Below are 27,785 nucleotides of genomic sequence, written 5' to 3' on the forward strand. Positions count from 1 at the left end.
ATGGGGTTGGTTTGTGTCGGGCTGGCTGCCCCAGCCCCAGCCCCGGCCCGGGGCACGGTGGGTGCTGGGGGCTTTTGGCAGGGCCGGAGCCCACTCCCATTTCGTACCCACCCCAGCCTATGCCCCAGCCTTGCCAAAAGCAGCTGGGCAGTGACTGAAGAATGAGTTGCATCTGCCCCAGCAAAGGGGGAACCTTTGGTTCCATGCCAGTCTGGGCCATGCCCAAATGTGGCAGAATTTCCCCAGGTGGGGACTCATCTGCAAATTCCCTGTGGAGTTTGGCTTTGAAGAAGGTGCCAGAATCAAAGTCCATCACCTTCAGCCTCCAGTGGCCAGGCTGAGGAAGAGCTTGTCATCCTTGATGTCACCCTCACTGTCTCCAGCAGCAGCAGCAGCAGCATCCCCACCCGGTACAGCTTCTCCAGGGGCTCCTTCTCCTTCCCTGGGGGCAGACCAGGCTCTCAGGGCTCTGCCCAGGGTCCCAGCTGTCAGGGAACCAGGACAAGCAAAACCAGCTTGGATGGCGGCCACCAGTGCTGGGCAGAGCAGCTCAGCTCCAGCGCAAGGGCTGTGTGTTCCCATCCCATGACCCTGGTGCAGTGACACAGGCAGCACAAAAAGTTCTGGGTTCCTTTGCTTCTCATTGCCAAGGCATGTGTGGAGCAGGAACTTACCAGGGCTCTGGATCAAAGTGTGCCTGTGGCTCTCTCCCTTCTTCTATGGCAGAGGAATATCCCACATCCAAGGATAAAAGAACAGGTCTTCCAGTGTGGGTCTATCCAAGGAGTTCACGGATAAACACCACCTGATCAGATCTTTGCACTCTGGGGAGAGAAAGCAGAAACTGACGGTCAGCCAGAGAAGGTTCCTGTCTGCTTTACCCCACTATTCCCATGCCCAGTCCATGGTCCATGCTGGATGTGCTCAGAGCTGGGCCTAAACTTTCCCATCAATTCCCTGTCTTGGAGGAGAGCAGGAGAGCAGGACATGTGCCACCTCTTCAGCAGCTGCCAGAGCGGGATGCCCACGAGCCCGCTGCTGGCTCCCAGCACTGGGATTCCCCCGTGCCCAGAGAAGAGGATCCACCTTGAGAGAGCCTTTGTGGCAGCAGGAGCTGGCCCCAGCTGAGGTTCCGGCCCCTCCTGAAAGGGTGCTCCCCGCAGACCATCTGGTGCAGCAGGATGCCCAGGGACCAGACCGTTGCTGCCTCGCCATGGTACCAGCCAAAGTCGTTCCACTCCGGGGGGCTGTAGGACAGTGTTCCTATGGAATACATATGGAGTTCATCAGGGGGATGCTGCTGCTCCCAGAGCCTGGCACCAGCATCCCTGGGCCTGCGGGGGCTGCATCAGGGGCACACAGGGTGACCACTGCCCTCTCGCCAGCATCTGGGACTTGTGCACAAAGTTAGGGTTGGAAAAGAAGCCTCTGGTGCTGTTAGAGGGCAGCCCTGGCTAGGCCCGACCATGACACGCAAAGGAAAAACCCACTCCATGCTGGGGAAAAAACATGCCCTTATCCTCCCTGCCTGCATTCCCCAAAAAAATTATGAAGCCAAGGGAAACAGGGCGAGTGGAGCAGCCCAAGCCCTTCCTCTCGTCTGCACACCAAAGTGGCTGGGGCACAGGTTCCGCCCTCCCTCTCTGCTACCCCCACCCACGGGGGTTTTGGTAGGGCTGGCTGCCTCAGCCCAGCCCCAGTCCTGGGCAGAGTTGCTGGCAAAGGCTGCTAGCAGGGCTGGAAGATGGCTGCCCACCCAGCCCCACTCTAAAGCAACTCAGCTGAAGATTCAGTGCCCTGACTGGCAGCAAAAGGGAGAATCCCCGCTGCCACAGCCAGCTTGGGCTGGGAGATGTTGGGCCATGAGATGTCAGCAGCGGGATCACAGCCCTGGGTAGGCTCACCTGCAAAGTGAGTGTAGACTGTGTCCTGCAGGTAGGTGCCACAGCCAAAGTCAATCAGTTTGGCCTGCCCGGTGTCCAGGTCAACCAGGATGTTCCCTGGTTTGATGTCCCTGTGCAGGACCCCGCAGCTGGTGCAGTGCCGCACGGCCTCCAGCACCTGGCGGAACAGCTCCCGTGCCTCCTCCTCGGGCAGGAACCGCCGTGCCCCAATGAAACGCTGCAGGTCCTGACACTGCTCTGGCCGCTCCAGCATCATCACGATGCAGTTGGGGAGCTCGAGCCACTCCAGCAGCTGGACCACACCGGGGAAGCCAGTGGACACCTTGGCCAGCAGCACGATCTCCAGGGGTGCGCTGGTGCCGTCGGGCTGCGGGAGGAGCACGATGCCGTCACTGGGGCCGATGCCCGTGCCAGGCCTGGGGAAGCCCTCAGCCAGCCCGGGATGCTCTGCGCCCTGTCCTGGCCCCACGCCCGCTCTCCCTCGGGGCGTCCAGGCGGCTCCCACCGTGCCGGGCCCCGGCTCATCCCTGGCCGGCAGCCCCGGCTGCTGGCCCCGCTCACTCACCAGCTCGCCCCAGTGCCGGACGCGGTTCCGTGGCACCCTTTTGATGGCCACCTGCAAGCCAAGGGCAACAGCGGGGTGAGCTCGCCGCCCGCACTGCGAGCCCCATCCTCCGCCCTCCGCCCTCCTCCTCCTCCATCCCCTCCTCCTGCGCCCGCCGCAGGCCCCGCCGCTCACCGGGGCGCCGTCCGAGAGCCTCGTGGCCGCGAAGACTCTGCCGAAGCCGCCGCGCCCCAGCAGCGAACCCAGCCGGTACCGCTCCTGCAGGGCCTCCTGCGCCTTCCCTGCGGGCGGGACGCGGCTGTCAGCGCTCGGCCCGGGGCCAGCAACGGCCCCCGAGCGCCCCTCACCCGCCCCGGGCTGGCCATGCCCAGGCGTTCGCTCCCACGAACGCGGCACGGGAGGCTCGGGGCCGGCGGCCGCGCTGCCGAGCGGCGGAGCTCGGGCCGGGGAAGCCGCAGTGGAGGCGGCGGGAGCGGCCGCGCCGCGTGTGTGCTCCGCGGGCCCCGGGAGGAGCCGGGGCAGGGGCCGGGGCCGGGGCCGGGGTCGGGGTCGGGGCTGGGGCTGGGGCCGGGGCCGGGACTGGAGCCTGCCTCGGGGCCGGGGCCGCGCTCGGGCCAGGCGGAGGCAAAGGGCGGCGATGCCGCCCCCGCCCCACGCACTGATGCCCGCCCAGCAGCGCCACCGCCAGTACAGCCCGAGCCGGGCGGAGGCGAGACCGCGGCAGGACGGCCGGGGCCGGGCACGAGGCAGCCCCGCCCGGGGCCGGGGGCGGGCCGGGGACATGGCCCGGCCCTGCAGGGGAGAGGGAGGCGGGGAGAGGAGAGGGAACCCGGGCAAGGGACCCCGAGAGAAGGGAGCCCGACAGCGGGAAAGGGAAAAAAAGAGCGAGAGAAAGAGAAAGAACGATTTTTCTAGTCTGTCTGCTTTTGCTGCTGCCGCCGCTGCCGCCGCTGCAACTGAAGCACCGGGGCCGTTCGTCCCCGTGTCCGTTCCCCGCTCGCCCCACGAGCCCCACGTTCGAGCCCCGCGCGCCCCGGGGACAGCCTCTCCGTCTGCCCAAACACGGGAACTTTGCAGCCTTGAGCCCGGATGCAGAGCCCTGACTCCTGCACACTGGCACAGCGATCCCCTCGCTTGCTGCTGTGCATTGTCCTTGCTGAGGGTCAGACACTGTCGGGCCACCTTCCCTTGGGGTAGGATTCCTACCTGAGCCCAGCACTGCACTCACACCTCCTGTGTTGTTTTCCAGTAAAAACAGGGGAAGGAAAACTGTGTGTGGCTCATGGTATTTTAGAGTGTCTAAAAATCACTAAGTCACCGATCTTAGAGGTGCTGTGCATCTGGAATTACTGGGATGGAGATGCAGTGCAACATGGAAAAGGGGAGCATAGAAATAAATAGAGGAAAGCATCTTGGATTGTTTCTTTCATTTTCATTTCCCTTCTGGAAAGTTTCCATTTTCCAGGAATCTTCTCCTGTCTGCTCATGGAGAACAAGGTCAAGCTTCTGTCACAAGATTTTCCACCAGGAAATTAGGCCACTGGTGAAATTTTCATGATGACTGTTTGTGCTGGCTTAGGGCAAATTTTGGGAGGAAATCTCCAAAAGGGGTCCGTCTAGAAAGCAAGTTCAATCGTCCCCTCCCCCTACTAGTTCCGGAAAACACTTCCCTGGAGAAAAGTGAAAAAAACCCAGTTTATTCAACAAGTAAAGTATTCACAAGTATGAAAAATGAATAATATTAAATAAGACATCAGACAGTGCTGAAGAGATGGCAAATTCAGAAAGTCCTTTTTGTGGGTTGCAGTTGGCTCGCTCAGTCTCTTCTAAGTCCCTCTGGTGCTGGAATGCAGTGTCCCAGAGCTCGGTGGGCCACAGGTGTGAGGTGCCGGTGTTTTTCTGGGTTTTCAGTCCAGAGCAGGTTTAAACAGTTCCAAGAAAAAAGAAAGTCACAGTCCAAGGAACTTCTCTGCCCCAGCTAGCTAAAAAAAGTTGTTAGGCCTGGCCTGTGAAGGCACCGGGAAATTTCCAAATCTGGGCACTGGCATTGCCAGCAAACACAAGATCTGGATAATGCTGATGCCCGAACCTGGAAATTTCCAAATTTTGGCTTTCTGTGCCAGGAAATCACTGGGCTTGGTCTGTGCCAGCACCAGGAAGTTTTCAGATCTGGGTGCTGTCGCTGCCAGCAAACACCAGATCTGGGTGGTGTCATTGGCAGCAACAGAAATCTGCCAGATTTGGGCTCTGCTGGCACCGGGAAATTTCCAAATCTGGGTTCTGGTGCAGCGAGCACAAGATGTGGGCGGTGCCAGACCCAGGAGCAGGAAGCTGCCAGGTTTTGGATTTCTGTGCCAGCAAATTGCTCCACTTGGGCTGTGCCAGAATAGGGAAATTTCCAGATCTGGGCACTGGCAGTGCCAGCAAACAGCCCATTTCAGGCTCCAGGCTCCAGGAAGGACTGCATCTGGATGCCTTCCTCTTTTCTTTCCTTCTTTGTTTCCTTCTTTCTTGGGATCCTGCTGCCAGCAAACTCCAGATTGGGTGGTGCTGGCAAGGGGAAATTGCCAGGTTTTAGCTTTCTTTGCCAGCAAATTCTGGACATGGGTGGTGCCAGAAGAGGGAAATTGCCAGAGGTGGGCACTGGCAGTGCCAGCACACACCAGATCTGGGTGGGGAATGTGCCAGGACCAGGAAATTGCCAAATGTTAACTTGCAACGCCAGCATATTTCTTGAATTATGCTGTACAGGAACCTGAAAAATTCTGGATCTGGGCACTTGTGGTGCCAGCAAACACAAGATTGGGTTGCTGTAGGTACCAGGTATTTTCAAGGTTTTGGCTTTCTTTGCCAGAAAGTACTTGATTTGGGCTGTGCTGGCACCGGGAAATTCCCGCATCTGGGCACTGGTGGTGCCAGCAAACACTGGATCTTGGCATTGCCAATGACGGTAGCAGGGAATTGCCAGATTGTGACTTTCTTGACCAGAAAATTGCTGGACTTGGCTCTGCCAGAACAGGGAAATATCCAGATATGAGCACTGCCAGTGGCAGCAAACACCAGGACTGGGCACCTGTATTGGCATCAGGAGACTGCCGGATTTTGGCTTTCTGTGCCAGCAAATTGCTGCACTTGGGCTATGCCAGCACTGGGAAGCTGCTGGGTTCTGGCTTTCTTTGCCAGAAAATTGCTGCATTTAGGTTTTGCTGACACTGAGAAATTTCCAGATGCTAATTTTCTGTGCCAGCAAACTGCTGGAATTAGGCTGTGCAGGCATCTGAAACATGCCCGATCTGGGTACTGGCGGTGTCAGCAAACCCGAGATTGGGTTGCTGTAGGTACCAGGTCTTTGCTTGGTTTTGGCTTTCTTTGCCAGCAAGTTGCTGCACTTGGGCTGTGCCAGAATAGGGAAATATCAAAATCTGGGAACTGGCAGTGCCAGCAAACACCACATTTTAGGAAGGACTGGATCTGGACCCGTTCCCTCCCTGCCTCCCTCCCTTAACAAGGCGTCAGAATGGCTGGAGAGCAGCCAGGCAGAAAGGGACCTGCAGGGACTGATGGACAGCAGGCTGGACATGAGCCAGCAGTGTGCCCACCTGGGCAAGGAGGCCAATGGCTCCTGGCCGGGATCAGGAATGGTGTGGCCAGCTGGAGCAGGGCAGGGATTCTTCCCCCGTGCTCAGCACTGCTTGGGCAGCACCTCGAGTGCTGTTTGCAGTTCTGGGCCCCCAATTTAGGAAGGACATGGAGGGGCTGGAGCATGTCCAGAGAAAGGCAACAAGGCTGGAGAGGGGTCTGGAGCACAAGTCCTGTGAGGAGCAGCTGAGAGAGCTGCGGTTGTTTATCCAGGAGAAGAGGAGGCCCAGGGGAGACAAGGCAGTGTCAGGGCACAGGGTGGACTTGATGATCTCTTTGGCTTGTTCCACCATTGCTGATTCTGTGCTTCTCTGAAGCCACCCATGGAGCAGCTGCAAGACGAGCCCTGGGCCTCCTCTTCAGGAGCTCCAGCAGCCCAGGTCCCTCAGGTTCTCCTGCCAGCCCCAAAGCCCATCCTGTCAGTCCTGCTGAGCCTCTGCAGCTCCTCCTCACTGCCCAGAACAGGGAGCCCCAGAGCCAAACACAGCAGCCCAGATGTGCCCCCTGGCCTGGGGTGCCTCTGGCAAGGGAGCAGCACCAGGCAGTGCAGGAGCCTGCCGATAATTCCTGCAGCACTTGTAGGATGGTCCTGCTCCCCAAGGGACGTTCCCATGGTGCCAGGTCAGGGAGGGAACAGGGGTGGGCAGTGGTAAGAAGTTTGTATCAGGAAGAGGAAAGAAGGCAAAGGTGAAGCAGAGGAAATGCTGAGGGCAGTTTGGGGGTGGTTGCCACGCAGCCCTGGCTGTGCGTAACAGCATCTGCAGTGGGACAGGAAACTCCCAGCTGATGGGAACAAACTTTCTGGCTGAGTGCAGAGGCCAGGACAAAGCTGAGTGGTTTCCCTGGTGTCCCCCAGCCCTTGCTGGCCCCAGGGACTGATGGCATTTGTGATCCCTCAGGCTCATGTCCCCACACCAACAGCATGGGGGTTCTCCCCCTGCTCTGTGCAATGCAAACAGGGGCTGCTGAGGCAGTGCTGCCGTGTCTGTGCCTGCAAGGATGGGGCACCTGTGTGAGCTGGGGGAGAGGCCAGGGCTGCAGAGGGGGGATGTTGTTGGCAGCTCCATGAGGACGCTCTGGGACGCTGCCCTGGGCTGTCCAGCGCACTGGGGATGGATCAGCCCCTGCTCTGCTGCTCCTTCCCGTCTGCCCCAAGGCCCTTGCAGAGCACCAGCCATGCTGCCCTCAGCTGCCATGGCAACCAATGCCTGGTCCCGTTGTGATGGTTGGTGGCCATGGAAAGCTGCCCTGGGGCCTTGCTCAGGGCTGGTGTCAGTGCCCAGAGCCAGAGGGGATCCCTTGCTGGGGGCTGTGCCATGGCCACCTGCCCTGTGCCGCGCTGGCCGCTCAGGCACCAGGAACCAGCAGCCAACAGCACTGCCAGGGCCAAAGGCCAGGTCAGCCAGACAGAAAGGGGCAGGGCTGGGCACTGTTTCCATGGCAACTGGCACTGGGGGGGACACCTGGGTCACCTGGCCTGGCAGTTGCCATGGAAACCCCTGGCAGGGACTGAGGGCACAGCCCCTGGCACTGAGACACTGCTGGGCCGGGTGCTGAGCACAGGGCTGAGCACGCAGAGATGGTTTTGTTCTTGCTGAGCTGCAGCACAGCCAAGGCCTGTCCTGCCCCTCGTCAGCCACGCTGGGGAGGGGCTGGGGCTGCGGGGGAGCTGGGCAGGGGACACAGCCAGGACAGGAGACCCCAACTGAGCCCGGGCATAGCCCAGACCAGAGCACATCATGCTCAGGGTGTGAAGGGGGGAACAGGGAGGAAGGGGGAAATTTTGGAGTGAGGGCTTTTGCCTTCCCAGGGAACACTTAGGCAAGAGGGGGCCCTGTTTCACCAGTGGGCAGGGTCACTGCCAAAGACACAGACACCAACTTAAGGAATTGTGTCATTTATATCATGCACAGCTGCAAAGAGTTACAAAAGGATAAACTCAGCAAAGCACATCATCATTAGCAAAGAATTACAAAGGAAAATCAGCAATCCATCATAACTCATCGTTACGTTTTGATGACCAATCCCTTGGTGAAACACTAGAGGTGTTTGTGGCAGACAAAGATTCTGGCTGACTATCAAGGTACACCTTACAGACATCAGTAGTACTTTAGTGACACCGTTCTTCATTCTTTTTTCTCAATCTCATTCCAGTTAGGAACAAGAATTCTGTTGTCCCTGGAGCTGGCACCTTTTTAATTCCAGAATAATGCCCCCAGGCCCTTTGCTGTTCAGCTTTCCCATGCTTTCTGTGGCTAACAAGGCTTGGGGGGCCCTTTCCCCTCTGGCTGGAAGGGGCCGGGTCCCAGTCCCTGAGGGGCACCCAGGCTCCTGGATGGAATTCCTTTGCAATTGGAATGGAATGGAATGGAATGGAATGGAATGGAATGGAATGGAATGGAATGGAATGGAATGGAATGGAATGGAATGGAATGGAATGAAATGGAATGGAATGGAATGGAATTACTGTGACATCCCTCAGTGTCACAGCAGCCTTCACATGCAGCCCCGTGGATCAGAGCAATTCCTAAAGGGGCCCTTGGGGCAAACAGGGAGATCTGGTCTGGCAGGATGTGTTAAACAATATAAACAATGGATACATATTGTTTACACATATGTGTATACACATATATGCCCACATATATATGTGAATATATTTATATATGAAATATATAAATGTGTATATACATATATATATATATGTATGTCTTATTATACTATAAATATGTATATAGATATTTATTATATCTATATTTCACTTGTACAAATGCATATCAGCTCAAGATTAAAACCTTCTTCTGTTGCTCCATGTGGGAGCATTCCAACAATAATTGTTCCTTCTGAAGGTGCTGTTTCCTATGCATTCTCAACAAATTCATCTTTGTCTGCCCAAACCCACAAGGTCTTTTCCTTTTCCATTTGAAATTTTTGGATGCATTTGAAGCCATCCAGGGGTGCAGCTTCTTTTACCGGACTGCCCCACTGCTCACACAGGGCTCCAACCTCAGCCCACTCCAGAGCCAGGGAACTCCAGGGAAGGGCTTCCCAGCTGGGAATTTCTGAGGGGACTGATTCCTCACATTGACACTGAACAAGTGACATTTTGTTGGGATCTGGCCAGACTGTGCCAGTTTTGTTTTACCAGTGGGCAGGGTCAGCACCAAATTCCTTCAGACTACAGCTGAAGGAATCAGTGTCATTTCCTGCAGTTCAGAGCAGCAAAGAATCACCACAGGAGAAGCTCAGCAATGCACCCAACCATCCCCACCAAAGATTGCCTGCAGTGATTAACAAAGATCCAGCAGCATTTACCCTCAGCCTTTACCATCCCCCAGACCCACACAGCAGCTGGGGAACCTGTCACAGCCAAGGGCTGCAGAGCCACTCCTGGGCACTGGCAATTCCTGCAGGTGCCTCCAGCCCCAGGTGAGGCTCCAACCCCGCTGGGAGAGGGCCCAGCTCTGACAGTGCTGAATGAACAAACTGACAGCACTGCTAGTGTGGCCACATCTGCTTTCATCCTCCTCTTGGGTCCCTCCCAGAGCCTGGCCAGGGCTCAAGGAGGAACCAAGGGAGGTGACTTTGACCATACAGCCCCAAACCAGGCCAGATGTCAGATTTCACGGCCTTGTCTGGCTTCTAAATACACAAAGGTCAATACATGTTTCACTAATGAGTGGCTACATCTATCACAGCGCTAATGACCATGCATATCTCATTAGGGAGCAGATACAAAGATAACCTTTGCTGGGAAGGCTCATCCAGAGGCCACCTTTGGCGCAGGGCCTGCTGTCCAGGCCTCACTCAGGGCTGGTGTCCAGGCCTTGGCACTTCAGGGACGTGGTTTAGTGCTGGGCTTGGCACTGCTGGGTGAGCGGCTGCACTGGGTGAGCTCAGAGGGCTTTTCCAACAGAAAGGATTCTGTGATTCCATGATTCTATCCACTGCATTCAGTTGGGGCTATTTTAGCAGCATTCCTTTGCTCCAAAAGTTTCCTCTTGCCCAGCTCCTGGGACCTGAGGCTTCAGGTCCTTCAGCTCCTGGTGCTGAGCTGCTCATGCTGAACGCGAGGACTCGGAGAGAAGAACACAGTCCATGCAATTCCTTCTGGGACATGGAGAGGGGAGGCTGTGTAAGCAGGAGCATTGTTTGCTGTGGCCTCCTCTCTGCCCTTCACGCCTTTCAGCGCTTTGAACCAGCCAAGAGCTTTCTCCAAGAGTGCAATGGAGCAGCTGTTCCTGCTCCCAGGCCTGGCTCTCTCCAGTCTCTGCCCTTGCCTGGTTCTGTCCCCCTTGCAGTGCCCTCTGTTCCCCCAGGGCTCGCTGGCTGCTGCCCAGGACTGTGGCACTGGCACAGATCCAGTGCTCCAGAGCCTCCTTTCTGTGCCCTTGGACCTGCCTGGGCACAGCAGCCTTTTCCATCTGGAAGCTCCCCATGGACAGGGAGTGCCCAGCTCCGTTCCTTGCACAGCCTCCAGTAGTCCAGGGCTGCCATCTCCAGTCCCTGCTGGCACTGGGGGCTCCCAGGTGCCTCAGGCTGCTGTGACACCGCTGCACACGGGAGGGAAGAGGGGCAGGGGCTGTGCTCAAAGTCAGCTCCATCTGCTGCTGCTGCTGCTGCTGCTGCTGCTGCTGCTGCTGCTGGGGGGTCATTTGTGCAGCCCTGGTCCAGAGTCAGGGATCAGACCCTGCCAGTCTCTTCCAGCCCTGGCTGCTCAGAGTTTGGGCCTTGGAGCCTCAGGTGGCCAAAAGCAGCTGCTGCTGGTCCCTCTGTGTGCCCGAGTTCAGCAGTGCTGCTCCATCAGTGTGTGGCCAGCAACGGGGAAAAGCCTCAGCCCTGCAGGGCCAGGAGCTGCCGGGCTCTGCCTGAGCAGCTCAGCCAGCAGGAAGGGAGCTGCTCCACAGGGGAACCAGGAGCAAAGGACATTCCTTTGATAGGACATGTTTTCTTCTGAAAGGAGAAAAAAGGAAAAAGCTAAAAAATAGGTAAATTGTAAAAGATAGGAACAAAATCCAAGTGTTAGTGAAAAAACATAACATAATAACATAGTGAAAAAAACAAAACATAAAGGCAATGTTACATTCTTTCCATTAAGAGGTAAATGATCTTTTGGAAAAGAGAACTCAGTTATTTCCATTGTAAATGTGCTGATGACATGGATCCATCTTTGTGACCTCAAAAGCCTCTTAAAAGATTTTGGGCTTTGTTTCCAACACTGGTATTTGAAATTGTAGTCAAAGCAAGAGAAAATTGCTTAGTGCCCTTCCAGCTCCAAGCAGGACTGGGAATGGAAGCTCTGTCAAACCCCAAATCCTTTAGAAGATGACCTTCATTCTCAGCCTGGAAACGAGCTGCACATTCCCTTTGAAACTGTCAGGGATTTCTTAGAGACAGAAAGTCCCACTGACAGCTTTTTGCTCTGGTTTGGCAGTGCAGAAGGGCAATTCTCCATCCACCAGCTCCAGACTGCACTGCCTCAGGAGCACGGCCCACTTGCCAGCTTTGGCCAACTCGTGGCACTTCTGGAGGAGGAAGAAAGAGCAATTGCACAATTCCAGCCAATCAAGAAGGAAGAACGGGACACACAGAACACCCTGTACAGATCCAGGCATTCAGCTGGGACTGTGGAGAGTTTGGGTCCTTGCCATTGGATGTGTGTCCCCAGCTGCAATCTCTGGGCCTGCAGCAGAGTCTCACTCACCTGCCAAAGCAGAAAGCTCAGGCACTGTGCTTGCAGCGGGCTCGTCTGATGCAGAGCTGTCAGAGCAATGTGAGGGCAGAGCCAGCCCAGCTGGGCCCTGGGCTGAGCCCAGCAGAGCCCTGGCAGAGCCCAGAGCAGCCTCAGCACCCGCAGAGCCCGGCTGCAAGGAGAGAAAGCAGAAAGTGCCCGTCAGCTGAGGGCTCCTGTGCCCTTGTGCCAAGGCCTGTGGTGCCCAGGCCATGCTGGCTGTGCCCAGAGCTGTGCCCAGAACTGCCCATCCCTGCTGCCTTTGGCACAGAGCAGGAGGGCAGCACATGTGCCCAGCCTGCAGCCAGCCACGGCACATCCAGCCCTCAGCAGCTGCCCAGAGCAGGATGCTCCTGTGCTCGCTCCCACCTCCCAAAAGCTCTGATCCCACCCTGCCAAGCACACAGGGACTCACTTCATGCCACCCACGGCTGGAAGAAAAGCTGCTCCCAAACCATGGCCTCAGCCTTCTCCAAGGGCACAGCCCATCCACACCACAGCTGCTCCCAAGCACTTCCCCATCCACACTGGGCCTTCTCGAATGCTTCCTCTGGAAAAACAAACAACACATTATTGAAAAGAGGTTAGATGCAAAAAGGGAAAACAAGAAAAATGGTAAAAACTCCCATCTCTGTCAGGGTCTTGAGGAAGGCCCAACCCCTGAATGCCAGGGAAAAACCCAGCCATGGGTGAGGGAAGCCCACACTTTCTCTCTTCCCCCTTGCACTGCCCCCCAAAATCACAGTGACTCCAAAGCAAACAAGGGCAGTGGAGCTGCCCAAGCCCTTCCTTGCCTGCACAGCAAAGCAGCTGTGCACAGGTTCTGGAGCCCCACCTCTGCTCCCACCATGGGGTTGGTTTGTGTCGGGCTGGCTGCCCCAGCCCCAGCCCAGCCCGGGGCACGGTGGGTGCTGGGGGCTGTTGGCAGGCCCAGGAGCCCACTCCCATTTCGTACCCACCCCAGCCCATGCCCCAGCCCTGCCAAAAGCAGCTGGGCAGTGACTGAAGAATGAGTTGCATCTGCCCCAGCAAAGGGGGAGCCTTTGGTTCCCAGCAAGGCTGGGCCATGCCCAAATCTGGCAGAATTTCCCCGGCTGGGGACTCATCTGCAAATTCCCTGCAGAGTTTGGCTTTGAAGAAGGTGCCAGAATCAAAGTCCATCACCTTCAGCCTCCAGTGGCCAGGCTGAGGAAGAGCTTCTCATTCTTGATGTCACCCTCGCTGTCCCCAGCAGCAGCAGCAGCAGCAGCAGCAGCAGCAGCATCCCCACCTGGTACAGCTTCTCCAGGGGCTCTTTCTCCTTCCCTGGGGGCAGACCAGGCTCTCAGGGCTCTGCCCAGGGCCCCAGCTGTCAGGGAACCAGGACAAGCAAAACCAGATGGGATGGATACTCCAGGGACCTGGAGAACCATTCCCAGCAATTGGGAAAATCCTAGGTGCTCCATGCACCCATAGATGCGGTCTCCAAATCTGCCCCAAAATTGGGTCCAGCTTTTAGAGGCTATAAAGAGCAAGTCCAAGTGACTTGATGATATTTTTAGCCCAGAAAGCCCTGCAGCTGATGGCACACTTCACAATCAGCAGGGGACACAGCTAGGCCAAAGCCCAGACCTCTGCTGGGAGGCTTTCTCCTCAAATACTCGTCAGACAAACCTCCATGCAAGTCACTTGGGAAGGTTTCTTCAAATGATACATTTCTGGCACACGACTACACAGGGTTATGGGAAAGATTCTAAAGCAGCTGCTGTGGAGTCAAAGAGGCAGCACTAAGGGTCCTTGTCATCTCTTTGTAGCTAAATCCCACTCTGCAGGAGCTGAAGGAGTTTGGAATGAGCTAGAGAGTGGACCTCTAAGTTTTTTACATGATGCCATTGCATTTTCTTCACTTCTACACAGACAGGAAGGGTGAGTTTGGCTCACATCTCCACCACATGGCTCACAGGGCCGCAAGACTTGTAGTTACAAGAGCTTTGAAGGATTTCTTGGCCAAGAAGATGCTGCCAACAAGGATATTTGTAGTTTGGAGCCAACCCTTCAATATTTCGTCTTAGGGACTCATGCTACAGTGTAAGCTTCCTTAGCCAATCATGTTATGACACACAAACTCACAGCACTGCATCCTAAGCTTCTTGTTTTCCATTTTAACTACTTGTATTTTTTTTAGATCTTGGACTCTAAAACTCTAAACTTTCCTCTACTTCAACATTCCTCCCCGTGTCTCTGCTATAAACTAGAAATCTGCATTCTCGCTTCTAGCACCTAAGTTTGGAAGCCCTTTCCAAGGTCTCAGACCAAATCCTGGGTTTAATTCTAAGCTTTGCTGACAAGACCAAAGGTCTGAGATTTCCCTGCATTTCAGTTTCCAACAACACTGATGCTGTTAGTTCCACAGTGCCCGGGATCCCTCTCGCAAGTCAACTCTGTCAGGATCAAGGCGGCTGCTGGGGGGCTGCTTGTGGCCTCTGACAGCCCATTGCTCAGGGCTTGCCAGCGCCCCAGCCCCTCAGGCCCTGCCCCAGCCCGGCCAAGCTGCCCGGCAGCAGCGCTGCAGCCCCACAGCAGCTCCAGAGCAGCCCCGTCCAGAGGCACCTGGGAGCTCTCAGCAAGGCAGCCAGCAGCACACGGGCAGGAGGACACGAATGGCGCTTCCTGCCTGGCACAGGGCTTGTGGCCATCTCCAGTCACCGCTCTGGCAGGGATCCCCGCAGCTCTGGCCTCTGCCCAGCCGCTCTGTGGGCAGCCCAAAGTCTTCAGCAGAACCACCAAAGGCCAAGGGGCTTCTGGCCATTTCCCCTTGCCCGCTGCACATGCCTGGGCAGCTGGCTGAGCACAAGCACCCTTTTCCCCCTGCAGGGCCTCAGGACCCCTCAGCCTGCTGTGCTGCTGAGCGCAAGCACCCTTTTCACCCTTTCCTGCCTCTTGCCCTGCAGACCTGGGCAGCAAAGAAAAGCTCCTGGCAGTCTGTGTATCAAAATACATTCTATAATTATTTACAGTAATCTATAATAATAATAATATATATAATTATCTACACCCTATAATTTATTTATTTTCAATATAGATAAAACAATGAAAAGAAGAACAGAAAAATATTAAAGAAAAGGAAAATTACCCCTGGCTCAGGTTGCCCCAGCAAAGACAGCCTCCAGGATCAGCTCTTCTCCTAAGTCTTCCGGCAGCACAGCCAGCCGAGCCCCGAAAGACGAGGCCGAGTCCTCCATGCCCTGTGCAGCTGATCCTGCAGCCTCTGGATGGTGGAATATCGCCCACGCTGTATTTCCCCCAGGACATGCAGCGTTTCAAGTGCCAGCTGCGACATGGCACTGCTTGTGTCCTCCGTCAGGCGTTCAAGGGCTGCAAGAGAGAGGAACAGAGGCACGGTCAGAGCCGGATCTGCAGGGAGCCCAGGAGAGCCCCCTGCCAGAGCCATCCCAGCCAGCTGTTGCCATGGCCAGGAGGGAGCAGGGAGCAAGGGGATCAGCCAGAAGCTGCTGGCCACGAATGGCCCACGGGGCCCTGAAAGCTCCGTGTGCTCTGCCCAGGGGAGAAGAGCCCTCCGCAGCCGGGACAGGGCTTGCAGCTGCCCTCGGCAGCCCGCGCTGGCAGCCCGCTGCCCTCACTCACTGTCCGGTTTATCTCGGCTGTTTGAGGGGCCTGGGAGGCCCGGAGGTGGCCCGGAGGTGGCCTTGACGCAGCCCGCGTATCAAAGGACAAGAAGAGGCTTCAGTTCTTCTTTCTGGTTTTATGTTTATTAATTGTTTATCTAAAAAATGTTCTTTCAGCCTAACAAAGATCCGCACAGCAGTCAGCCATGGGCACACTGTGCCGTCCCACGGACCGCCACGTATCTTTATACCCCTAGTTACGTATACAATATTTATCATTTTTCCCCAATACCATCTATTCTTATAACTCGGTGTACTCTTAGTAATAACCAATAGAAAGGTGCCACCATCACCAAAGAAGATGGAGGAGAGGAGGAAGAAGAAGGAGGGCAGGACACACCCCAATTCCTCCATCTTGCTCCTCTAAACCCCCCTGTACATAAATCCTAAACCCTGTTTCTTACCCTCTAATTAGCTAATCTTTCCACCCTTCACCCCGGTGAGGCCCTCTTATCTTCATAAAGGTGTCGTCTCCCGTGTAGGGTCAAAGTCCTGCCACCAGACACTTCTGGCAACATTCCAGGACTCCCGGGCCCCCCAAGGGTGGTCCCGGGGGCCCTGCATCCCAGGACTCAAATCCTGAGATCCCACATCTCCCCCTTCTGTTTGCACCAAGAAAACCTCTTTTATCACCCGATTCATGGCGCGCTTCAGACATACAAAAATGCACGGGACGACAATCATGAGGACTAGTAGGACTATTAAAACATAAAACCCTATCCTTAAGATTCTTCTCCAAATAGGAGAAATGTCAAAGAAATCTGCCAGCTGATCAATCCATGATCCCGTGATCTCGCCAAGCCTATTTACGCTGTCTTTTATGTTTCTAATACTTTCATGAATTGATTTTGAGTGATCTGAGAGATTCATGCAGCACATCCCTTCAAACTCTTCACACCCATGTCCATGGGCGAGCAATAGATAATCGATTGCAGCTCTGTTTTGAAGAGTCGCCTGTCTTATACCACTAACGTCTTTTAACATGTCATCCAATGCGACAGACACAGACCGTGCATGTTTGCTCAACCAGCAACCCATGTGGTCGATCTGAGTTAAAGCCACCCCTGATGCTGTTTGAGGTGAGAAAATTGCCGTAGCAATGCTTGTTTTCTTATCCTAAGAAAATACTTCGTCATTGCAATCTGTCGCATAATTTTGGATTGATCTTTTTCCTCTGCGCTTTTTCTCTCTTAGCATGTTCAAATCAGGCGACAGCATTGAAATTTCCCCAATGCCGCATGGACCTCCCGTGGCATTAGCAGGAATGCCGTGCCAAATTCTGTCCCCGCAAATTAAAAACAAACCCCGTGGCAATTGCACTGGGACTTGGACTGATCCTTTGGCAGTTCTTTTTGTATATTTGCACCAAGCCGATGCATTCTTATAAAACTCATGATTGGGAGTCAAATCGATAGTTTTTGCCTTCGTGGCCTCCGGAACCTCAAACTGCATGCAGAATTCCATTGTCATGGACCCAAAAATCTCCAATTCCTGAGGTTCTGTAGAAGCCACAGGAAGTAGATGTGTCCAAGCACACCACTCCTTCACAGGATTTTCAATGACCTGTGAAATGTTAACTGCGGAATGCCCTGGAATTGGCCATTCGTCCACTGGCAATCCAACCATGCATGCAGAAAATGGTTTTCCTGGCCTCGAATGTGTCAGGCAAATACTATCTAGATTTGCTGCTTGAGCCAAAGTCTCCCATAGATTTTGCCTTGGCTGATTTACAGGTAAATCTTCTCCCTTACTTGCTGCAATGAATGAAAGAATGATGCACATAAGCACCATGACACTCATTATTACACTTTTATACAGAAATCCCCAAAGTCCTTAGTTTCTTTTTATTTTTCTTCGGGATCGCTCTTTCCGGCCTGAGTCTCGACTTCTGTCTGAGTACTCGTCTCTTTGTTTCTCGGATCAGCGTTCTCGGGTTCTCGCGTCCGGAATGGCTTCACGTGCCGCGCCGACACCCACTTTAGACCTCGATCTGTGGAGATACAAGCAAAACCCTTGCCCCAAGTGATTAGTCTGAAAGGACCCTCTATTTGTCCTGTTTCTGGGTTCCTGATCAAAACCAAAGGGTTTTCCCTTAGCTTTGCCTGTGTGCTATTTAGAAAGTGTCTCACGATTGGTGGATTAGGTTCCGAGGATGAGCTATTTAGGAAATTCAACACATACAGTGCCTTATTTAATTTCATGTGAGGTGTTGCCTCTGGTTCACCCCTTCTCTGTCTGTCCAGAAGGGATTTCAGGGTGTGATGTGTTCTTTCAATGATTGCTTGACCTGTGGGTGAATGTGGAATACCGAACGTGTGTCTGACACCCCATTTTTTCAGGAATTTGTCAAGTACCCTGCCTGTATACGTTGGACCGTTATCTGTTTTTATCTCCTGAGGCACACCTAATGCTGCAAATGCTTGCAGAAAATGTCGGCAAGCATGGTCTGCTGTTTCCCCTGCATGTGCTGAAGCAAAGACTGCACCTGAGAATGTATCTACAGAAACATGAACATTTTTGAGCCTCCCAAAAGATGGATATTTCGTGACATCAGCTTGCCACAACTGAAGACTTTGCAGCCCCCGCGGATTGATAGCTCCGGTGGAAGAAGGTGGCTGTACAAACTGACAGTCTGGGCAAGCACTAATGATCTCCCTCGCCTGAGTCTTTGTGAGACGAAAGGACTCCATCAGCGCTTGCGCATTCTGATGAAAAAACGCATGACTTAACCTTGCTTGCTCAAAAATGTCCGGCAGTGTTTGCGAAATGGGCATTGTCAACCTGTCCGCTCGAGCATTTCCCTCCGCTAGAAATCCCGGAAGTGTCGTGTGCGCTCTGATGTGTGTGATAAAATACTCTCTTTCCCTGCCCTCTAGCAGTGCCTTCAAGCTCGTCAGATAGGAGTATAAAACCCCATTACTGACTTCTTTCAAGAGCGAACCTTCCAATCTCTTGACCACACCCGCAACATATGCGGAGTCTGTCACCAGATTGAGAGGTTGTTTAAACAACTGAAATGCTCGGACAACAGCTGCCAACTCCACAATTTGTGGAGAGCCCTGAACCTTCCTCACATCAGATTCCCAATCCCCTGTCATTGAGTCTCTCCACGTGATCACTGACTTGTGTGTCTTCCCTGAGCCATCCGTGAACACTGTGATCCCGTCCAAAGGTTCTTCACTTATTCTTGGTTTTGTTTTATAACATATTTGCGATTGCAGTATCTTGTGTTGCGGAAAGTGGATTGTGCAAGTTCCTGGGAACGCCAACAATGCGATTAACAGATCTTTCGATTGTTGCATTGCCCACTCGAAATAGTCTTGTTTCAAGGGTAACCTGATGGTTGAAAATTCTCTTCCTGCCATCGTCAGCAACCTTGTTCTCGCTTTTATGATGATCTGTGCTGCCATATCCAAATCTGTAAGAATTGTTTTTGCGGGCCTGTGTGGTAGGAAAATCCACTCTATGATTATCAAAGAGTCCTTTTGCGACTCGTCCCATTGGAAGATCAAACCATGGAACTGTGTTTTCTTCCCCAGCACTGCCAACTGAAAAGGCAACGTTGGAACAAATCGATGTGCTTGCCTTTTCTGTATCGCGTCTGCAACTTTCTCCAATTCCTTCTTTGCTTCTTGTGTGAGTGTCCTGGGAGACCGAATGTCTGTGTCTCCTCTCAAAAGATCGAGCAACGCTGGGATGTCGCTGTTTGTGATTCCCAAAACCGGCCTCATCCAGTTGATTTCTCCCAGAAGCTGTTGCAAATCGTGCAGATTGGTGATGTTGGTGTTGATCTCCACTTTTTGAGGCTTTATTGTTCTTTCTGAAATTTTCCACCCTAGATATTTCCAAGGTGCAACCTCTTGAATCTTTGAAATGCTGATTTCTAGACCTGCCTTCTGCACCTCTGCGATCACACAGTCACGAGCTTCTTGCAGCTCCTGTTGTGTTGATGCTGCAATGAGCAAATCATCCATATAATGAATGATCTTTACCTTTGGAAATTTCTTCCGTGCTGGTGCCAAAGCTCGTGCCACGTACCATTGGCAGATCGTCGGAGAATTTTTCAGACCTTGTGGAAGAACGACCCAATGGTACCGCTGCAGAGTCGTTTCCTTGTTGATACTTGGAACTGAAAAGGCGAATCTCGGAGCGTCATCTGGATGAAGTGGGATACTGAAAAAACAATCCTTGAGGTCAATGACCACAAGCTGCCAATCCCTGGGAATCATTGAGACAGATGGAAGTCCCAATTGAAGCGGTCCCATGTCTTCTATGACGTCGTTGATCTTCCTGAGATCGTGTAGCAATCTCCATTTGCCCGATAGTTTTTTCTTGATGACAAACACTGGAGAATTCCAAGGGCTGTCTGTTGGCTTGATGTGTCCCGCCTGCAATTGTTCTCGGACCAGGTTTCTCAAAGCACTCAACTTTTTCCGCTCAAGGGGCCACTGATCCACCCAAACTGGTTTATTGGTTTTCCATGTCAGTTTCAGTGTGGGGAGTGCTGCAGTGACCCCTACTAAAAATCCACTTCGATCTTCGCACCCCATTGTGCCAAAAGGTCTCGACCCCAGACTGTGATTGGCTTTTGGACAATAAAAGGACGAATGACCGCCGTCTTGTCTCCTGGTCCCGTGACAATGACAGAATTCTCACTTTGCAGACACAGAGATGCTCCTCCTATGCCTGAGAGAGAACCCAGTGGCGCGATCAAGCTCCAGCTGCGTGGCCAAAAGATGTATGATATTACTGTTACATCCGCCCCTGTATCGAGCATGCCTGTGATCGCTATTGTTCCGTTCCCGCATGTCAATTGGCATGTGAGCGTGGGTCGGTCTCGACCTATGTGCTTCACCCATGTTGTGTGTACTTCAACATGTTCCTTCATAGGGAAACCTTCTTCGTCGAAGATTGACATGACCTCTCCAACTGCGTGTGGCGGCAGTGCAAAGGCTCTCGCGACCACAGTGTTTTCTGGTACAGTCAATGGTGGACGAAGTGCTCTTGCCAACACTGTCAATTCTGTATTTTTGTCCGCTGAGATAACTGTTGGATAGACAATGAGTCCAAGAATACTGCATTTATCTTGTCCGATTATCAGGAAATCTTGCTTCTTATATGAGTCCCCGCGGACACCTGTTGGTATTTCCGCATGATTTTCGTCTAGAAAGCATACTAATTTTGAAGCTGCCAATGTGCACTGTGCCCCTGGTGGGAGGAGGTCTGGGTCACTGTGGAATCGGCTGAGGGTTTTACTGAGGGCGTCTGCTTGTTGCTCACTGATGATTGCCCCGTCTGCTCTTGCGACACCGCCAGTACTTGTGTCTGAGCGCGCTGGTCCGCGCTCCGCCTTGCGTTTCCCGGATACGGTAACGGATTTCCATCTACGTCAGTTCGGGAATAACATTCTTTCGCAGGATGTCTTCCTCTCCCGCACCGTGCGCAAATTGGCCTTTCCGCCTTCTGTATCGGCGCTGGCGTATGTGTTTGTGTACAGTTCCTTTTCAAGTGCCCATGCTGTCCACATCTATAGCACTGTCCTCTTGGGGGATTGTTCTTTTTCTGCATCGTTGCAAGAACTTTGTTGATGTTCTCATTCTGTTGATGCAGTATTTTTTCCAGCATCTTCTCCAGGGTCTTGTCCTCTGCTTGTTTTTCTGAATGTCCCTTTAATTGATTCTCCCATTCCTCTCTCAATTCATTCTTCACAATCGCTGCGACATGCTGAGGTGTTCCCACCTTGCTGCATGCCTCCACCATCTCTGCCAAGGATGGCCGTCCTGGCATGGCGCTAATCACCCGTTGACAATCCGGGTTGGCATTGCCGAAGGCTAAGCTTTCCAAGAGAGGCCTCTTCGCTTCTTCTATCGTCACCTGTCGATCCACGGCTTGCGTGAGTCGATCGATGAACGACATGAATGGCTCTGTGGGACCTTGCTTGATGCAAGAGAACGGGACTTCTGGAGCTCCTGTTGGTGCGATCTGCATAATTGCCATCCTCGCTGCCTCCTTGATGTCACTTAATACTCTTCGTGGCAGCCTAGCTGCTTGTTCCCCTGGGTTGTCATCTGGAGGATCTCCTGCTAACTGCCCCTCTGTGAGGTTTGCATTTGGCCCGCCTTGGTATCTATTCCGTAATTCAGCGAGATATTTTCTCCATCTTTTTTCCCAGACAAGGCTTTGGGTGTCAGTGAGAATCATTGCCACAATACTTCGAATGTCATATGGTGTGAGATCATATGTAGCGAATGTCCCTCTTAATAGCTGCTTGAAGTATTGTGAATTCAGCCCAAAAGTTTGAGCCGCCTTCCCTAAATCCTTGAGTATTTCATGACCCATCCTTTCCCACCTCGGGTTCTGTCCCTGGGCATCATATGTCACTGGCATTGTCAGATCCCCAGATCCCGGGAATAAATGCTTTTCTTTTGCCAATGCTTTTCTGATTTGCTTCCAATCCATCGTCTTCACTGGCCCCTGAAATTCTTCTTCTTCTTCAGGTTCCGTTGGAATTTGTATAAATAATGGTGCTGTTGATGTGGTTGGTTCATCACATCTCATTCTTCGCCTTGAGGTTTTTTGCCTCGCTCCCAAATCCGAAAAGGAAGCTTGAGGATCCCGTTGATATTTCTTTTTTGTGGTGTCCACTGAATGCAAGAAGCTCTTTGTTGCTTCTGCTGCTGACAGCATCCATATAGGAACCCCTTCTGATGCTGTGATCTTTATAACATTTCCTTCTTGTAGCTGTTCTTCATCTGAGCTCTCATCATCTTCATGAAACCTTGAAGTCGATGGATAATCCCTTTGTTGTGTCGGCATTGCTTTCTTTACAATGCTTTTCTTTTTATATAATGTTGGGAAAAATTGTTGCATTGTTGCGGTCTCGCCACGAGATGGCGCTGTGGCTCCGCCGATCCAATCCGGGATGGCGTGCACTTCTGTCTTCCAGCCACCAGATGGCGCTGTCACCGGCTTCCCTGGCTCTGGTGACGTAGCGTACTCTGTCGCTTCACTTCCTGCCGGCGGCCATATTGGTCGCCTCCCTATCTCGGCCCGCGTGTTTTCGGCTTTTAATTCAAGTGAAATTGGGGTTTGAACACCAGAACGTCTCTCCTGAGGGGGTGAGTCTTGGACTCCAAGGGTTTTGATCAAGGGCACCAAGTCTGGAGAAGGCGGGGGGCCCCGGGATATGAACTCCCTAACGCGGCCCCTCCCCGCCCGGGATGTTACAGGGGGTATGTCCCGCTCCCGCCCGGGCTGCGCTGTCTGCGTCTGCGGGCTCTCCGAGCCGCTCCCTGTGTCTCCCGAACTACTTTCACTGTCTCCATCTTGTTCCACCCCTGAAATATCTCCCCTTTGATCTGCCTCTGACTCTGTGTCCTCCTCCTCCGTTCCCGTGTCTATTTCCCCTTTTGCCGGCACAAGCAGCCTCCCTCCCGCCGGCGGCCGCGTGCGTTCCGCAATCCTGGCGGACCTGCGCACGGGCTCTGATATCACGACCGCACGCCTTCTACGCCCCCGCATAGCAGCTTTTTCGCTGCCTGGGTCAGACGCCCCGGCCCCGGTCCGTGACTTTTCCGAGCCCTCGCGAACTCCGCCTGCCGCACACGCCCCCGCATCCCCGCCGGTCGGGGCTGCCGCTGCCGCTGCCCCCGGTCCCGAGTCATGCAAAGCCGCGCGAAAACACGTATCCTCTGCTTTTTCTTCACCCGCGCTCCCCGCCTGCTCCGCCGCAGCTTGGCTTCCCTGCTCCGTTGCCGCGGCATTGCGAGAAAGCGCGCCCCCCGGTCCCCTCTCTCCCCCCAGCTCCCTTCCCCCTTCTGTTTCCGACTCCCCCATGCTCTCCGGGGTTTTTGGACGTTTTGGGGGTTTCCTAGGGTTTCTGGGTTTTGGGACCGGGTATTTTAATAATATTTCTTGCTCTTTTTTTTCAAGAGCATTTTCGTCTTGGCCTTTTAAGGCCAGAGCTAATTTTTTCTTTCCCGGGGCTTTGCCCCCCGTCTCTTTCAGAGACGCCTCCCCCCCGGACGTCTGCTGCGCCCGGGGGCCCTGGAATTTCATTTGCATAGAAATCCCTTCCAGCATTATTCTTGCAGGAGACAGCAGCTTCAACGCTGTCTCATCTTTTTTAATAGCTAAGAAATATAGGTGTCTATTTATTTCCTGCCAGAAACCCACTTCAAATAGCAGGCACGTTTCTGCCAGTGGGTAGTTTAGCCTTGCCCATAGTAATAATTGTTTTAATTCTTTCTTTGGAATTCCCTCTGTATATGTTTCAGTCACACCCTGTAGGGCGGACAAAATTTCCCGTTGTTCCCGGGAAAGTGTGCCTCCCATGTTGTTATTTTTTCAGGCTTTCTTACCGAATCTGTCGCCCACAGAGCAGTCTGGACGTCTCGATCACTGTCCAGCAGATCAGGAGAAGTGGTTCCAGGGCGCCTTCTGGTTCCAATCCGGGCTGTTCTGCTACGATTGTCTTCGGCAGAAACTGAGAGGTGGAATTCTCAGTGACTGATGTTTTTTTTTGCAGTCTCTGCTGGCTTTTTTTTCTCTTCTTCTCTCTTTTTTTCTTCAGGGCTTTGAAGGTGGTGGTGGTGCTCCCCCCGAAAGGTTGTGGTGGTCAGAGCTCACCCAGTGGAAGCCAAATGTCCGGTTTATCTCGGCTGTTTGAGGGGCCTGGGAGGCCCGGAGGTGGCCCGGAGGTGGCCTTGACGCAGCCCGCGTATCAAAGGACAAGAAGAGGCTTCAGTTCTTCTTTCTGGTTTTATGTTTATTAATTGTTTATCTAAAAAATGTTCTTTCAGCCTAACAAAGATCCGCACAGCAGTCAGCCATGGGCACACTGTGCCGTCCCACGGACCGCCACGTATCTTTATACCCCTAGTTACGTATACAATATTTATCATTTTTCCCCAATACCATCTATTCTTATAACTCGGTGTACTCTTAGTAATAAACAATAGAAAGGTGCCACCATCACCAAAGAAGATGGAGGAGAGGAGGAAGAAGAAGGAGGGCAGGACACACCCCAATTCCTCCATCTTGCTCCTCTAAACCCCCCTGTACATAAATCCTAAACCCTGTTTCTTACCCTCTAATTAGCTAATCTTTCCACCCTTCACCCCGGTGAAGCCCTCTTATCTTCATAAAGGTGTCGTCTCCCGTGTAGGGTCAAAGTCCTGCCACCAGACACTTCTGGCAACATTCCAGGACTCCCGGGCCCCCCAAGGGTGGTCCCGGGGGCCCTGCATCCCAGGACTCAAATCCTGAGATCCCACAACTCACCAGCGCAGATCAGCTGCAGCTCTTGCTGCTGCCCCCTCAGGCGCCGCCCGGCCATGCCTGTGAACACAGAGCCTGTCACGGCCCCAGCAGCACAGCTCCCTGCCAGCGGCGCTGCCGGCGCTGTGGCCACACGGGCTGCTGGCCCGGCGGGGCTCAGCCCGGCCCTTGCCGCACGCTGCCACCCCAGGGCACGGCTGCCAGAGGGCGGCAGCAGCAATGCCCAGGCCAGGGGGGGCTCCACGGCGCCGAGCCCGGCTGGCGCTGCCGGGGCAGCAGGCGGGGCCGGGGCCGAGCTGCGGCGGGCCGGGCCGGGCCGGGGAGGAGCCCGGGCTCGGGACTCACCCATGAACCTGACGGCCGCCTCTCGCAGGGACTCCTGTGGGCTCTGCAGGTAGTGCAGTGCCCGGCGCAGGTGCTCGGCCGCTCGGCTCCTGTCCTGTGCCAGCTGGAGAGAGCGGCAAGAGGGAAGGGTTGGCGCGGGCTCAGCCCCTGGGCCGGGCGCTGCCTGCGCCCAGCCCCGGCCTCCCCTGCCCACACAGCCCTGAGGCGCGGCCAGCAGCCGCTGGCCAAGGGCTCCCGAGGGCAGGGGGCAGAGGGCCGGCTGCTGCCCGGGGAGCCGCGGTGCCGCCCCGCAGCCCCGCCAGGCCGGGGCTCCATGGGCACCCGGCTTGGGGCCACGGGAGCCTGGAGAAGAGCCCGCCCGACCTCTGGCTGCAGCAGCGGGCAGGGGCACGCACAGGTGCCAGCCCCGCACACTGAGCACCGCCCTCAGGGGCCTTCTCCAGGCTGAGGCTGGGGCATGCAGGCCCTCCTTACCAGGAGCTCAGTGAACTTCAAGAGTTTCTCTTTCTTCACAGTTTTTTCAAGATCTTTCCTTTTCAGGAACTTGACTGCACAAAGCAGCGTTTCCCGAGAAGTCTAGAGAGCAGCAGAGATGCGGACATGGTCCCACAGCCCAGGGCACAGGAGCTGCAGCCTGGAGGAGGCTGCGGTCCAGCAGGTGCAGGGCAGGAGGCAGCCGAGCCCCCTGCCAGGGGGACAGCAGCAGCCCACAAGTCCTCACCTGTGCCACACGCAGATTCTCATCATGGCAGTGGAAGAGCAGTGGGAGCAGGCTCTGACACACTTGTGTCATCAGGAGTTTTTTTCCTTCTTCTTCTACAGCAGAAATCAAGGTGTGAAAGACAGTCATGGAGAGCTGCTGCACCTGGCTATCACTCTGTAGAACAGGAAGGCAGCAAGAGCTCAGCATCAGCTGGTTGTGGCCCACATTGGCACAGGCCTGCATCTGCACAGGGCACCAAGTGTCCGGGCAGCAGCCAGTGGCCGTGGCTGGGGGCACAGAGCCTTACATAGTCAAAGAGTGGCAGGAACACCTTAGCCAAATGCAGGGCAATGGGACTGGGTATGCGGGCACCATTATCCAGGAACAGATAGCCCAGTAGCATGGTGGTCATCCTGAGCCGCAGGAGCTCCACGAGCCTTTCAGTCAGGCTCCACATTCTTTCGGCCTGTGTGGAACACGACTTTGTGAAAGGCCACCCTGCTGCCGCAGGGCCCAGAGGCCAAAGGCCTGTCCTGAAGCACTGGGGCAGCTGAAGCGGGAGGCAGGAGAGCTGGGAGCAGCTGCCACAGCGCCCAAAGGCCAGGCAAGGCCAAGCGACTGCGTTGCCCAGCCCCATGCTGCCTGCACGGCTTCAGCCACTTCCCTCTTCTCACCAGTGGGGAATGGTCCCTGAGTGGGAGGAGGGCCCTGAGCAGCTGGCTGCCAATGTCTGCACGGTCCCTCTGCAGGTGCCATGACAAGACAAGATCCATGATGCTGTCCCTGCATTCCCTCAAGTCCAGGCACTCGAGGACCTGAAAGGCACAGGGCAGTGACGGGGGAGCCGGCCGGCCGGCAGGAGCCCAGAAGCGCACAGGGCCGGGCCCAGGCAGCAGCACAGGGCACGGGCACTGTCCTGGCAGCTGTGGCTGCGAGAGGCCAGAGGGCTGGGAGGCTGCTCAGCCAGGCAGCGCTGGCCATCAGGCTCACCTCCACAAGGAACGCCAGGGCAGGGAAATCCCAGTATGGCATCTCTTTGCTGAGCATCTCAAGGAGGCAGCATAAGATCCTTTTACACAAGGGCCTGGATGCATGGCGCATCTCCCTGGAAGGTGGAAAATGTCACTAAGACCTTGAGCCGGGGGGGGAAGCCTCTCCCAGCACTGACTCACATGGTTCTTGTCCTTCCCCACCACCCACTGCCAGGGGACCTGGGCCCTTTGAGATGTGGCCGCTCCTGGGCACCCCCTTTCCCAGCCTTTTTCAGTCTGCTTGGCTGTCCCTCGTCCCTTTGGCCCACAGCCACGGGGACCATGTGGGACAGCCTGGGCACAGGGCACAAATGCCAGGAGCAATGAGGAGAAGGGGGTGTCTCACCTGGCCAGCAGAGCCACGGCAGAGTGGTGGGTATCAACGCAGAGCAGCGTGTCCCAGCCACGCTTGCCTTCCATTGACACCACCACCTGCTCACACTGGAGAAGGCAGAGCAGGGACTTCAGGGTCTGCACTGCAAACCTGTGGGCAGAGAGCAAAGCCCAGGTCACACTGGGAGCACTGGCTCCTTCACAGGCCATGTGGCAGGGACAGAACGAGTGGGATGGAGCACCTGTTGGGGCTGGTGGCAAGGCCGTGCTCTTCCTGGCATTGCTTCCAGAAGGTATCAACCTCCTCTGGCATCTCTTCTGTGCTGAAGAACACTTGGAAGAGCAGATGCACAAACAGGTGGGGGAAATGCGGCGCCACTATACGTGGGACAGGGGCCTCCTGAAGGATCTTCCACATCACCAGGGTTGCCTGCAAGGGACAAAGCCCCCCGAGACAGCGCTCAGTGCCCAGGTGTCCGTGTGGCAGGGCCCAAGCTTAGCAGGGAGAGGCCCCGAGAGACCTTGGCAGGGGGAGCATGGGGCCTGGTGGGCCTGAAGGTGCCCCTGGGGCAGGTTTCAGGCCAGCACCTGAG

General features: G+C 54.8%; 1 protein-coding gene and 1 pseudogene across 1 annotated transcript; both read right to left on the minus strand.

Moving 5' to 3' along the window:
• Positions 1-27,785, minus strand: part of LOC141729581 (uncharacterized) — a 425,427-nt pseudogene that overhangs the window by 22,801 nt on the left and 374,841 nt on the right.
• LOC141729521 (serine/threonine-protein kinase pim-1-like) lies at positions 1,001-15,057 on the minus strand. The gene is made up of 5 exons (XM_074544229.1): positions 14,965-15,057; positions 2,644-2,826; positions 2,470-2,520; positions 1,905-2,271; positions 1,001-1,263 (listed from the first exon to the last, which is right to left on the minus strand). Exons 1-5 carry the CDS (start codon positions 15,055-15,057, stop codon positions 1,001-1,003), a joined length of 957 nt encoding a protein of 318 aa, XP_074400330.1.

This window comes from Zonotrichia albicollis, chromosome 7 (genome assembly GCF_047830755.1).
Source record: "Zonotrichia albicollis isolate bZonAlb1 chromosome 7, bZonAlb1.hap1, whole genome shotgun sequence".
NCBI lineage: Eukaryota > Metazoa > Chordata > Aves > Passeriformes > Passerellidae > Zonotrichia > Zonotrichia albicollis.